Source organism: Ammodytes marinus (assembly GCF_949987685.1).
Source record: "Ammodytes marinus genome assembly, chromosome: 17".
NCBI classification, from domain to species: domain Eukaryota; kingdom Metazoa; phylum Chordata; class Actinopteri; order Uranoscopiformes; family Ammodytidae; genus Ammodytes; species Ammodytes marinus.
The window spans coordinates 21,412,739-21,425,643 of NC_137221.1; the positions used below are offsets into that span (position 1 = coordinate 21,412,739).

Sequence of the window (12,905 nt, forward strand, 5' to 3'; positions counted from 1 at the left end):
ATTCATTTATATGATAGAAAGTTACGCACTAGAGCTTTAAAGTAAATCAGCCATTTTTGGTAACATCAAAGCAACGAAGAACATTGAAAGCAGTACCTCAGAGTTAAGGCATAACAGAAGGCACATCAAACATTAAACATCTGTCTATTTGTACTTAAACATTGTGTCATCTGGTATTTAATTGCCAACTTCTCACCCTTAACTAGACTAGCTGATATTTCAGTTCCATGACAGTATCTCAACTCCACTCTTTTACTTCCAGGTATAAGAACGTGGAGCGCGTGGCGGCGGAGGAGTTTGAGCGAGACCACGTGCGGGTGTCGAGGACTCGGCCGGACCTGGACCTGAGCTTTGAGCCCGCGGAGGCCTGGCCCTCGGCGTCACGTAGCAGCACCCCGTCCTCCTACGCCTCGGCCGAGGACACAGAGACCGACCTCGAAGCCGCCACGCCCAACACCCCCTGCACGCCCTCTGACACCGGTAGGACTAACACCATACTGTTTGATGGAGGGGCTGTTACATAAAGCCAAGCCACTGCTGCTTCCAGAATTGACTAATGGCACAGTGTTTGTGTGTGGGGGGGGGGGGGGTCTGAGTTGAGAAACCTCCCTGGTTAAATTGGTAACAGAAATGTCCGTTCTATAAGATAGCACTAAATAACACTCCTTGTGTAGCTACTTTGTTTGAAAATACAACAGAACCGTTGTGTCTGTTCACATTGCAGTCCAACCTACTCTTGATGTATTAACAAAGATCAGTAGTGGACAGTAGCCCTTAGTACACACTACACAACAGTACTAAGGCAAGGTAAACAGAATTAGTTATATTGCTCAACAGTTGGAGGCAGCCTTTTCTGTGACTACAGCTTCTTGTTCCTTTACTTCCGTTACTAAAACAAATGCAGTAAAGGACCATGAATTTTTAGATGAAAGAGTAGTGTTTTTGGTGAACAATCTGGCGATAATATCCATGACATTATATTTCAAACAGCAATGTATAGTTTCCTGTGCATCCCTCATGCGTGTGAAGGCAGTCTGAACCCAGCGCAGCTCTCTATGTAGAAAGGAAATGACTGAATATATAAAATGGCTGAATAATGCCGACATAAATTGGTAGTTTGACTTCCTGAATGTAACTTAAAGGTTCACTGCTGAAGGTCTCTTAGTTTAGAGCACTTGTACGACCTTGTATTCCGCTGGCTAATACTTTAGGGACTTATAATTCAAACCAGCGGGTCGCCAGTTCGATTCCCAACAGTGCAACCCACAGCAATCATTCTTAACCTTAAATTGCTTCAGTTTGCCGCGTGCCATTTAAATGATCACGTAGGCGTGAGCGATAGAGGGCGAGATGGATTGTGGAAAATATTGAGGGAGAGGAGGGGACACCATTGGGGGGCAGAAAGAAAAAAATAACAGAAAGAGAGAGAGAGGATATGCGTAGGTGAAAGGGTCGCAAAGGGTGTTTTTGAAAGACCTTTTTGAAAAGTGCTATTTTCCAAAACATCTCGTGTAAGAAAACGTTCTTGTTTTGAAAGCTGAGTGCACGTGCAGCCGTGAGCTCAAACAGGCGCGTGTGTATGTGGCCCCACGGCGCTCTGCGTGTGTTATTCTAACCCCGCCCCGCATCACTGCATGGACTGTGCTGTTGAGTAAAGTGTTTGCACCGCGTGTGTTTTGACATCAACAGGAACTTAATTCTTCATTTCCTGTTCATATCCTGATCCCTGCAACAACTCGGCTTTATGTACCTGCCCGTATTGTTTACACTAGCATGTGGGTGTGCGTTATTTTTGTTTTTCTTGTTGGTGTGTGTGTGTGTGTGTGCCAAACAGAGTCACCTTTATACATATAGACAGCCATGTCACATGTATCTCACAGTGTTCACTTGACAGTATGTTGTTGAGGGATGTGTGAATATACTGAATCGCAAACATTAAAGTATCACCCATCCTATTGGTGACAGGAGATGCAGATGACTCCAGTGCCAGCGTAGAGGCAGAGGAGAAGGAGGAGGAAGCCGCTGCTGCTGCTGCTGCTGAAGAGGAGGAGGAAGAACAGAAAGAAGAAGAAGAAGAAGAAGAAGAAGAAGAGGTGGAGAAAGTGAGGGAGGAAGCAGCAGCGGAAAAGGAGGAGGAAGAGGGAGTGGAGGAGTGCGAGCAGGAAGCGGAGAAGGAGAAGGAAGAGGAGGAGGCAGAGGAGGAGGACAGCGGCATCCTGAGCGACAAGGAGCGACAGAATGAAGAAGTGAACGAGAAGGACAACTGCTCGGCCTCCAGCATCTCCTCGGCCAGCAGCACTCTGGAGAGAGAGGAGCGGGCCACCAACGAGAATGGTGGGTAGACTCTTTTGCTTTGCTTGCGTTCTTAAAGACCTACTTCACCGGTGGGAATATGAAGGTGTATTGAACTCTGAGATCCTATGTAGTAGTATACATGAGCAAACATTTTTTCGAAATCGGTTCATCCTAGCCTGAGAAAAGGCAGAAAGAGTGTTTTATGGTCTCACTGTCTAAACCCTACATTTTACTAGTGTGACATCTGTGGAAGCCAATTTTATATTGATTAGTTTAATTCTACTCTTGTCTCTACATTCATTATTTGATCATTGTTTGAAGTGTCTTTCCTCTCATCTTGACTACTGATGTATCTTGTCTTGAGTTTCTATTGTAATTAAATCAGTCTGATTGGGCTGACACCCTAGGAGGTGTGGGCCATCCTGAAAGCTCCCAGATTCAGGTTAGCATTGATGTCATCAAGAACCAAACTTGATTGTTCCATTGTTATTCTACCTATCTGACCATGTCAACCATTCTGTATAAAGCAGCTCATTTTGTGTATACAACTCAGACAAGACCCTGGCATTGCTCTGAGTAGGATGCTCTGGTCTTCTCTCCATGCATGAATGCTGACCATAATCATCTGTATTGTCTTTTTTAAACTATATAGACTATAGTGAAGTTTTCTTCAATAAAAAAACTTCTTCCACACATCCCACTAGTGAAAATGTAGGGTTAGGATTAACAGGACAGCTGGGCCGAGGGAAGACTGAGGGAAGACTGAGGGGAAGAAAAACCTCATTCATTATATTATAATAGATTTTATAATAATAGAATGCCGGTTCCGTATGGGTGAAGTATTCCTTTAAGTTCATTTCAAAGTCTAGTTGATTTGAACAACTCAGTAGTGGCTTTGAGATAAAGTCTAATCCTTAAAACCATAATGCACTTGGATTTATAGTGTCCTTGACAATGGTAATAGCATGCAGTGTGCTCTCTATCTTACTGTATATCCCTCTCTCCTCTTAACAACATCCTGCCTAGGCTTTAAAGAGACAGAGGTGACCGAGCCGTCCAGCAAACTCCTCAACAGCAAGCTCTTCATGCTGGACATGCTGTACTCCCAGAACAAGAAGCCCAGTGATGAGGAGGAGGAGGAAGAGGAGGATGCTGAGAAGGAGAAGGAGAAAGAGAAAGGAGACGTGGAGGACAAAGAAGTCCAGGAGGAAGCTGCGGGACAAGCTGGCAGCGACCAGGAGAGCGACAACAACAGGACAGACAAATCAGAGAAAGGCGGGACCATCCGACCGTTCGCCGAGCGGTTCGGAAACTTGATCAAGGATCTGGTTTTGCCCCAGGCTCACCAGGACGTGGCCCCGCCGGCCAACGAGCCCCCTCCGCCCCCTCCCCCTCCGCCAAAGAAGGAGTCTGACACCATCTGGGACCAGCTGCTGGCCAGCCCGCGAGAGCTGCGCATCGGGGACATCAACTTCACCGACCTGACGGACGACGACGACAAAGACATTCTGGACGCCGTGTTGATGGGAGGATGTGGAGACCTCCCCCCGCCGCCCCCTCCTCCGCCCTGCCCCTTCCGCTTCCCTCCCCCCCCGCCCCTGCTGGGCAGCTGCCCCCCGCCCCCTCCACTCAGCGGCATGATGGGACCCCCGCTCCCAGCGCTTCCTCCCCCGGAGCCGCCGCTCTTCAACAAGAAGAAGAAAACCATCAGGCTCTTCTGGAGCGAGGTGAGTCAAGATAACGCGCATTGAAACATCATCACAACAATTGAACCGTTTGTGAGCCATATGGTGACACATCTGGCTCTTTGATATACTGTTGTACCGTTTTGTCTGGATTATATATGAATTATCCTCAGGTAAAAATGAAAACAGGTTGGTACCTGTTGTAGTTATGTTACATTCTTATAAAGAGGACAGGCTAATTACTCTGTCACCTTCCTGAGTCTGGTTTACATTTTAAATTAAATTCTCTCTTTCCATAACGTACACTTTTGTAATAAAGAACTTCCTTTCGGTGGACAATAAGGTCAAAAGTTACTGTATGTCTTCAGGTTGACAGGTACAGTATGATACATGTTCCATGAGCTGAATGTCACATGCTGAACACACTGTATAGATCAGAACCAGGTGTCACTCCATCAGTGGGTCTGACCACTTTTCACTGCACCTCAGTGGCGGCCCGTGGCATAGGCGATGTCTGTGACAGTTTCCTTTGTTCGTTGCCTGCTCCTGTAATAAACCTTGTGAATTCTACAGAAGACCAATGTTATTTTGTAGACTGTTGAGTATTTAACAATTGCGTGAGTGTAAGGGTGACTATATTAAACAATTGCGTGAGTGTAAGGTTATGGCAATAAATTGTTAAGTCAGAAATGAGTTACTATTTAAAAAAATAAATAATAATGATAATGAGAGTGCCCTTTTTCTCACTGGAGCCCCTGCTCCCTTAACTTTCGCTGCACGTCCCTGGTTGATAAGATAGTTAGTCTCTCTACAAATACATGTACGTATGTGTTTATTTAGGGATGAGCGCACGCACACCCATCGACTGGAGGTTTTCAGGGGCCCAGCCATTTTTGTGTGCGGGCCCGCCTGTGGTCTCTCATGTATCTCTACTGTTTCCTAACACATGTCTCTACCTAATGCATCGCTTTGTTGTTCTGCCTGTGGTCAGGTGCGACCCACAGACTCTCAGTACAGGGACTACAAGCGGAGCAGCGACTCGTTCTGGTCCAAACTGGAACCAGTCAAGTTGGACACGGCCAAACTGGAACACCTGTTTGAGACCAAGTCAAAGGAAATGCCCGTTACAAAGGTAAACGAACCAACGACCCAACATGGCCTAGACAGGTTTGGTAAACCGTTTTATAATCAACCTGTATGATACTTAATGTGTGCTCTGACTTACCCAACTATTCATCACAAGAATGTCTAAGGGAAGTTAAGTAAGTTAGTTCATCTATTTATTTGTTTGTTGTTTTGCGCCACACCTGATGGTCTGACCAGTAATTGGGGCTTTGACAAAAACCTTAGACGTTACATTCTAGATTTGTCTGTGAGTCGGTGGGGCTCAAATATAATGCCACCGTTACAAAATAAAAAATCGGAAGCCTTGCTACCGATTATGGAACCGCAATGGTTTCTGGTAACCAGCTAATGAGACAACCCGATCTCACGCCGAGGCGTGAGATACACACGCATGGACCGGCGTGTAACTCACGCGCCCTGCCTGACCAGGGCGTGTGAGTTACACGCGCACCTCCGTAGTCAAAATGGCGGCCGCTGTCGCGGCCGCCCGTAGTCAAAATGGCGGCCGCGGTTGTTTTTGTCTATATTATAACCTCTCCCTGTCCCCTTGCCCTAACCCTAACCACCGAGGGGGCTGCAGCTAGATAGTATTGAAATGCTGGGGGAACATGTGGTGCTATTCCTGGGACAACATGTCGGCCCCTGTTGGTGCTATTCCTCCGTTCATTTAGACTATTCCTCCATTCATTTTGACGGCGGGAGGTGCGCGTGTAACTCACACGCCCTGGTCAGGCAGGGCGCGTGAGTTACACGCCGGTCCATGCGTGTGTATCTCACGCCTCGGCGTGATACCAGGTTGAATGAGAATGCGGTGAAGGAAATTCTTAATCCTGCACGTTATGTTTGTAACATATGGGGAGAAGTCTCCGCTCCTTGTGTAAACTACAGACGTTTGGCTGGACTAGTGACATTTGATGTACTTCTGCGGCTGCTGCTTTATCACAGACATCTCTCCATTGCCAGCCTACGGGGTTTGGTGTCCCTTATCCCCAGCACTTGGAAGTTGATGTTTTAAGGGTTACGCGAGGCCACGTGTGTTGCTACAGCGATCAAACGGGGGAGTTTTGAATCCTTCATAATTCTCGCAAAGCCTCTAGATGGGAAGAGTATGGTCTGCTAAGAAGGTGGGCCGCTCTCACACTTTGAACTCCTGAGCCACTTGCTTTAAAAACCAGAAGGTCTGTTGGAGCCCAACCAGCCGCTAACTTACTGTACCTGAGCTCAGGCTTCTGCATTCCACACATTAACAGTGACAGTGTGCCGGTGGTCTGCAGTCCAAACAGCCCAAGCAAAGCCTCCAGTTAGGGAGAGAATCCAAGATTAGGAGGACCACCAGAATACTGAAGCCATCGGAGGTCACAGCAAACTTTACTCACATGGCTTTGTTGTTGTTTTGGCAGACTCGCCTTTGTTCCCTTCTCGGGGTTATGTGGTTTTTCTTAACTAGAAAATAGTCGTTTTAGATATTAAAGATTATACATTGCTAGATTCAAACCAGTTTCACAAATGTTTTCAGCTACCAATATACTGTACGTTGTTGATTTAATTTGGCAACAAAGGATCGTTTTAAACTGCATTCCTTTTCATCTCTCGCCAGTGTTCCCCCTGACTGACGTTATTAAGTCAATAGTTCAAAAGAGAAACAAAACCAGACGGATTTTTTCAACTAAATCTTACATTTTTGCCTCAAGCTTAAAACATGTATGCCGATGTACTTCCATGAGATACTTGAATATAAATTCTTACTATAGCAGTTACATTTAAATATTTTATTAGTCTAGTCTTGCATGCAACAGCGTAAACCGTAACATGTAACAACTCAATAGCTGCAGAGCTGTACTGTAGTATAAGTGTTCTCGGCTCCATATCGGGCTGGGAGGCTACACTTTCCCCGGTAGGAGTAACCAGGTTTTAGCACCTACTCTATTACACTTTTATGTGGTGGCATATTACCACCTCCGTCCATTAATAGTGTATAATGGCTTAAAGTGCTGTAAGGTCATACTTTCACATATATTAACAATATATCTCAAATATAAAAAAATATCTAATGTTTCCTATATGGTGATAACGATTACCCTCAATGTGCAATATTCTTAACATGCAATTTTCCCAAACAAATACTGCATTTTTTATTGTTTATTATTAATCATGTGGAAAGTATGAATGTGTTAATCAATATATGTAGAATGTGTTTGTGACTAGTGGCACCTTAGAGGAGAACCATACAGAATTGCATTGTATGTTTTAACGATACAATGACAATAAAGGCATTCTGTTCTATTCTATTTGCAACCATGTACACACACACACACACACACACACACACACACACACACACACACACACACACACACACACACACACACACACACACACACTTACTGTATACACTTAACTTGCAATGGCATTTCCTGCTTCTTTTTCTAACCATATAGCTTCCACAGCTGCGCTCAATGTAACCTGAGTGAAGATCCCTCTAATCCTCACAAGCCCTATAAAGCAGACCACACAGACAAAAGGGAGAGAGAGAGAGAGAGAGAGAAAGGGAGAGAGAGAGAGACAGACAGAGAAAGGGGCAAACGGAGAAAGATGGAGAATCAGCACTGACCCTGTAACCATTTTTTTCGTGTGTGTGTGTGTGTGTTCCAGAAAACGGCGGCAGACGGCAAGCGCCAGGAGATCATTGTTTTGGATTCCAAGAGGAGCAACGCCATCAACATCGGCCTGACGGTGCTGCCTCCTCCCCGCACCATCAAGACGGCCATCCTGAACCTGGACGAGTACGCGCTCAACAAGGAGGGCATAGAGGTGAGAGATATGGGCCCAAAAACAATCACAACCTCGTCCCCCTTCGAGTCCTTCATCTACACATAACGTTTATGACTATGTCTGTCGCGGCTGCTTATCCCACTCTGTCCTCGCCCCTTTAAGAAAATCCTGACGATGATCCCCACGGAGGAGGAGAAGCAGAAGATCCAGGAGGCCCAGCTGGCTAACCCCGACGTGCCCCTGGGCTCAGCAGAGCAGTTCCTCCTCACTCTGTCCTCCATCAGCGAGCTCTCCGCCAGACTGCAACTCTGGGCCTTCAAGATGGACTACGAGGCAACCGAGAAGGTCTGTACACCCACGAGACAAACTAGAGCTATATTATTATACTATGCCTCCGCAAAGGGCATACAATTGCCAAACGGTGAAAGTACAAGGGTGGAAGGCAATGATTTCAAGAAGGATAAGCTCCTAAGAAGCTACAGTATGGTACAATGTCATAATGTTAGATTTGACCTTTGACCTCCAAAGTCACTTTGTGCATTCTTTAAATCTTGTGCTCACAAGATGTAAGGTCACAGTGACCTCGACCGTTGACCTATGCCCTTGTAAATAGTCCGAGTGGACATTTGTGCGAAGTTTGAAGAAAATCCCTCCAAACCTTTATGAGATATCTCCTTCACAAGAATGGCCCCGGACGGACGGACCCGAAAACATAATGCCTCTGGCGTTCGCCGGTGCGGGGGCATGAAAAGGAAAAAGGTTGATACTTTTCACAAGAACTTAGACTGATGGTGTGGGGGGGGGGGCATATATGTGGTTTTAGTAAAAGCAAGGAACGGACCATACTCATACAAAGCCAACTGAGCTCTGCAACATAAAGGTTTGAGTAAAATGTGCACAGCATATGTGTGTGTGTGTGTATGTGTGTGTCTCTCCTATGCACGGAATCAACATCCCTTTCACTACAAAGGACATCCGCAAACACAGCTACGTCATAACAAAGTATGCACGCTTATTAGCTGCACCTCGTCCTGTCCTCCTGGTACACCATGTTATACCCAAGTGAAGAATGCATCCAGGACAAAGCCTTTTGAAGAACGAAAGAATGAAAAACATGCCGCCCCCCCCCCCCCCTCACCCCCCTGTGTTTCGCTCTTGTAAACTTATTTTACGGCTTTCCGCAGGATGATGCATTCGTCTTTAATCTCACCATGAAAGGCATTGATTCCTAAGCCGCACGTCTTCAGTGGAGCGGTGTTCCCCCCGTCTCAACTGCATTGGGACGGTTTGGTAGTGGGAGGCTTAATGGAGGGCAACATACCACGCGGGGCACACACACACACACACACACACACACACACACACACACACACACACACACACACACAAACAACAGCTTTTTGTAATGAGAAGCACGTTTAGCAGTTTATACAACCTCTCATGACCTCAATGGAGTGCAGATGCTTTGCGGTGGGACGAGAGAGGTGCACCTGTTCTCTCTCCACTTACATAACTGTAGACTCATGGAACAAATGTTTATGGGAGGCTTAGTTGACTCAACTAATGATTTGTGTGTGTGTGTGTGTGTGTGTGTGTGTGTGTGCGTGTGTGTGTGTTGTCCTCCTCCCAGGAAGTAGCCGAGCCGCTGCAGGATCTGAAGGAGGGAATGGAACAGCTGGAGAAGAATAAAACCCTGCGCTACATCCTGGCCACGCTGCTCTCCATCGGGAACTTCCTCAACGGCACCAACGTGAGTCACGACTCTGTCACACAGACTCACACACCACCGTACACTGGCACATAATGACAAGCTTCTCTTTTGTGTGTGGCGGCAGTTTGTTGTAAGTGGTACAGAGCACAGACACTGATTTGAGCGGAGTGAAGATTTTTCCGTAACCCTGTAATTTGTAGATTCAAAAAAATGACATCACACATTAGCAACTAAAAATCGATCGCAAACAGATGTTAATTATTAATTTTTTTTTATTAATTTTTTTTGCATGAAAGGAAACACCAAAAACAAGTGATAAAGTGTTCCTGTAATTCCAATGTGTGTTTCGATCTGGTATCCAGGCCAAAGGGTTTGAGATGACGTATCTGGAGAAGGTTCCGGAGGTGAAGGACACAGTTCATAAGCAGTCCCTGCTGCATCACGCCTGCTCCGTGGTGGTGGAGAACTTCCCCCAGGGCACCGACCTCTACTCCGAGATCGGAGCCATCACGCGGTCTGCAAAGGTATACAGTAGGCCCATGCTCCCAATAGACAGAGCTCATACACTCATTGTTTTTTCTTTTCATACCTACACTGTAAAACATTTATAAGCTGGTTCAACCTAAAGACTAGTCAATGCCGCCTCAAAAGGTGTGTTACAGATACTAAGGTTGGGATATTTCTTTGAGTCAACTGCTGCTCGGTTAGATTTACATTTTGACAGTTTGAAGAGTGTATTGCTCATTTGTTCCAAAATCCAAAGTTTACTGGAGGGACTCTAGTGGATAATTACCTATATTGTGATAAGCATTGCCTTACTAATAGATGAAAACAACCTTATATATATATTTTTTTTTTAAGAAACACAGCAACTATATTTCTTCCGATCTTCATGTTAACAGCTCCTGAATTGTCTGAAAATAAAACTGACCTTAACTAGAAATGTATGGTTGAATTAACTTGGAATTTTATTATTTAATAACCTAATTTACATTAAGATAAGGTGATTCCACCTAAGTCATGTGTTGTTTTACAGTGTAGCTTAAATGATCCAATATTGTAAAAGAGAGATGCAATAGTTACTAAGAGGTCTTTGTTCATCATGCTTTAGCTGCAATTTTTTAAAAGATGCATTCCCTCATCCGTCTCAACACATGTCTTCCGTCAGGTGGATTTCGACCAGCTGCAGGAGAACCTGTGTCAGATGGAGCGGCGCTGCAAAGCATCATGGGACCACCTGAAGGTGATCGCCAAGCACGAGATGAAGCCCCAGCTCAAGCAGAAGATGTCTGACTTCCTCAAAGACTGCGCCGAGAGGATCATCATCCTCAAGATTGTTCACCGCAGGATCATCAACAGGTAGTTCCCTCCTCACAACGATATTAAGTTAAGTTACTTTATTAGTCAATGTTACAATGAAATTGGTCATTCCGCATATCCCCTCTCAAGTTACCACAGTTTGGAGGGGGTCAGAGCGCAGGGTCAGCCATAGTACAGCACCCCTGGAGCAGTTTTGGGGTTAAGTGTCTTGCTCAAGGACACAATGGTAGAGATGGTAGGGCACCGTAGACGTAATACCAGCCACTACTAGTTTTACAACTAACTCCCTCCTGTCCGGTGCCGGGGATCGAACCAGCAACCTCATGGTTACTGGTCCGCTACCACCCTGGTATATCTCCTCGTCCACATTCCACATTCCACACACAAGACACACACCTGAACATCTTGGTACTGACATTCTCTGGGCCAGCTTACCTCCCACTCACACTGCACCAACGGGACCATTCTGTATTCTCATTCTTCTCCCAGGTTCCATTCGTTCCTGCTGTTTCTGGGCCATCCGGCGTACAGTGTGAGAGAGGTCAGCGTCCACAGGTTCAGCAAGATCCTCAGTGAGTTTGCCCTGGAGTACCGGACCACGCGCGACCGCGTGCTGCAGCAGAAACAGAAGAGAGCTGACCACCGCGAACGCAACAAGACCCGAGGGAAGATGATCATGGACGTCAACGCTCCTGTGAGCATCACACACACACACACAGACAGACACACACACACACACACAAAGTCACGCGTTGTTGATGCTATATATACAGTAAGTACATGAGTCATCATGTCCATACTGTATGTACTGTATATGCCTTTGGGTTAACATGTGTACGGAGATAAAACATTTAAATAAAGATTTGTCTCTCAAGACTTTATACTTTACAAAACTGGTGTTAAGATGAACAGTTCTCCACCTGGTTACTTCGAGGTCAATAACACTAAGAAACGGTCTGACTTTCCACGGTTTTCCTGTTCATCTCTTTCCATATCTATTGCTTTTTTTCTTCATTTTCTTTGAGCTATTCCTTGACTTTCACCCTTTCTTCCCCCTGTAGTCTGATGATGAAGAGGAGAGTGAGGTATCAACTTGTGTGCTGGCTTTCTGCATGTGTGTGTCTGTCTTTGTGTGTGTTTCTGTGTGCATGAAATCACTCACCTTGCCTTCACCATTCTACATCAAAGTTTTTCTTTTCACTGATTTTAACATCTGAGTGCAAACCATCAATAAAGTATAACAAAGTAGATTAGGCACCGTTATCTCTACAGGTTGCAGTTTCCCATGATTGATTCAGATTTGGCATGTTTGAGTCAGAGCTCAAAATGACTTAATATTGCAAACTTGTCAAATTCTCATTCTCTTTCATTTGTGTGTGTGTCTCTCCTTTCAGTGTGCTCGGTACGGCTCCGGCAGCAACAGCAGCGGCCCTAGTGGCAGCCAGGAGAGCGAGCAGCCTCAGGGTCTGGGCCACGCTGAGGATGCTGCGGAGCACGAGTTCATGAAAGCAGTGCTAAGAACCAGCCTGGGTGGCTGTGGCCGAGGCAGCCGGGGGGACAGAGGCGGAGACAGCGTTGAAAAAGAGGTCATCACCGGAGTACCAGGGCTCCGGACACGGACAAGGTCCCGGCCCGGACGGGGAGGTGAGCGTTGCAGGAAGCTCCTTCCACAAAATGACTCGACCTCTGGAAACCTGCTCTAAGATAGTAAACATGGATATGTGATATCAAAGTTGGGCGTCTTAATAAGCTTTTACAAAAACCTGTTCATAATTATTATAAAACTTAATTTATAATTATGTTTTTTATTTTTAACTTTCTGGACCGTTTGACAGGACTGTTTGGGCTCGGCCGTATCAAAAGGTCTCCACGGCAACAGCCATTGTTTTTGTAGAACGGTTGACTATACTTACCGCGTCATAAGAACCAGTGCATAGCCCGCCTGCCTCCTCTAAACAGAATTACTGCAAAGTTGATCAAACTTATGTGACAATATC

At 45.7% G+C, this 12,905-nt stretch overlaps 1 protein-coding gene across 1 annotated transcript in view; it reads left to right on the forward strand.

The window, feature by feature from the left end:
• fhod3a (formin homology 2 domain containing 3a) overlaps positions 1-12,905 on the forward strand; it is a 56,706-nt gene that overhangs the window by 41,982 nt on the left and 1,819 nt on the right. The window contains exons 15-25 of the mRNA XM_080046016.1: positions 263-480; positions 1,966-2,334; positions 3,322-4,022; positions 4,972-5,112; positions 7,758-7,916; positions 8,040-8,222; positions 9,508-9,627; positions 9,951-10,112; positions 10,757-10,947; positions 11,398-11,602; positions 12,303-12,552. Of these exons, the coding sequence (XP_079902142.1) occupies positions 263-480; positions 1,966-2,334; positions 3,322-4,022; positions 4,972-5,112; positions 7,758-7,916; positions 8,040-8,222; positions 9,508-9,627; positions 9,951-10,112; positions 10,757-10,947; positions 11,398-11,602; positions 12,303-12,552 (2,699 nt within the window). The remainder of the gene's footprint in view (positions 1-262; positions 481-1,965; positions 2,335-3,321; positions 4,023-4,971; positions 5,113-7,757; positions 7,917-8,039; positions 8,223-9,507; positions 9,628-9,950; positions 10,113-10,756; positions 10,948-11,397; positions 11,603-12,302; positions 12,553-12,905) is intronic.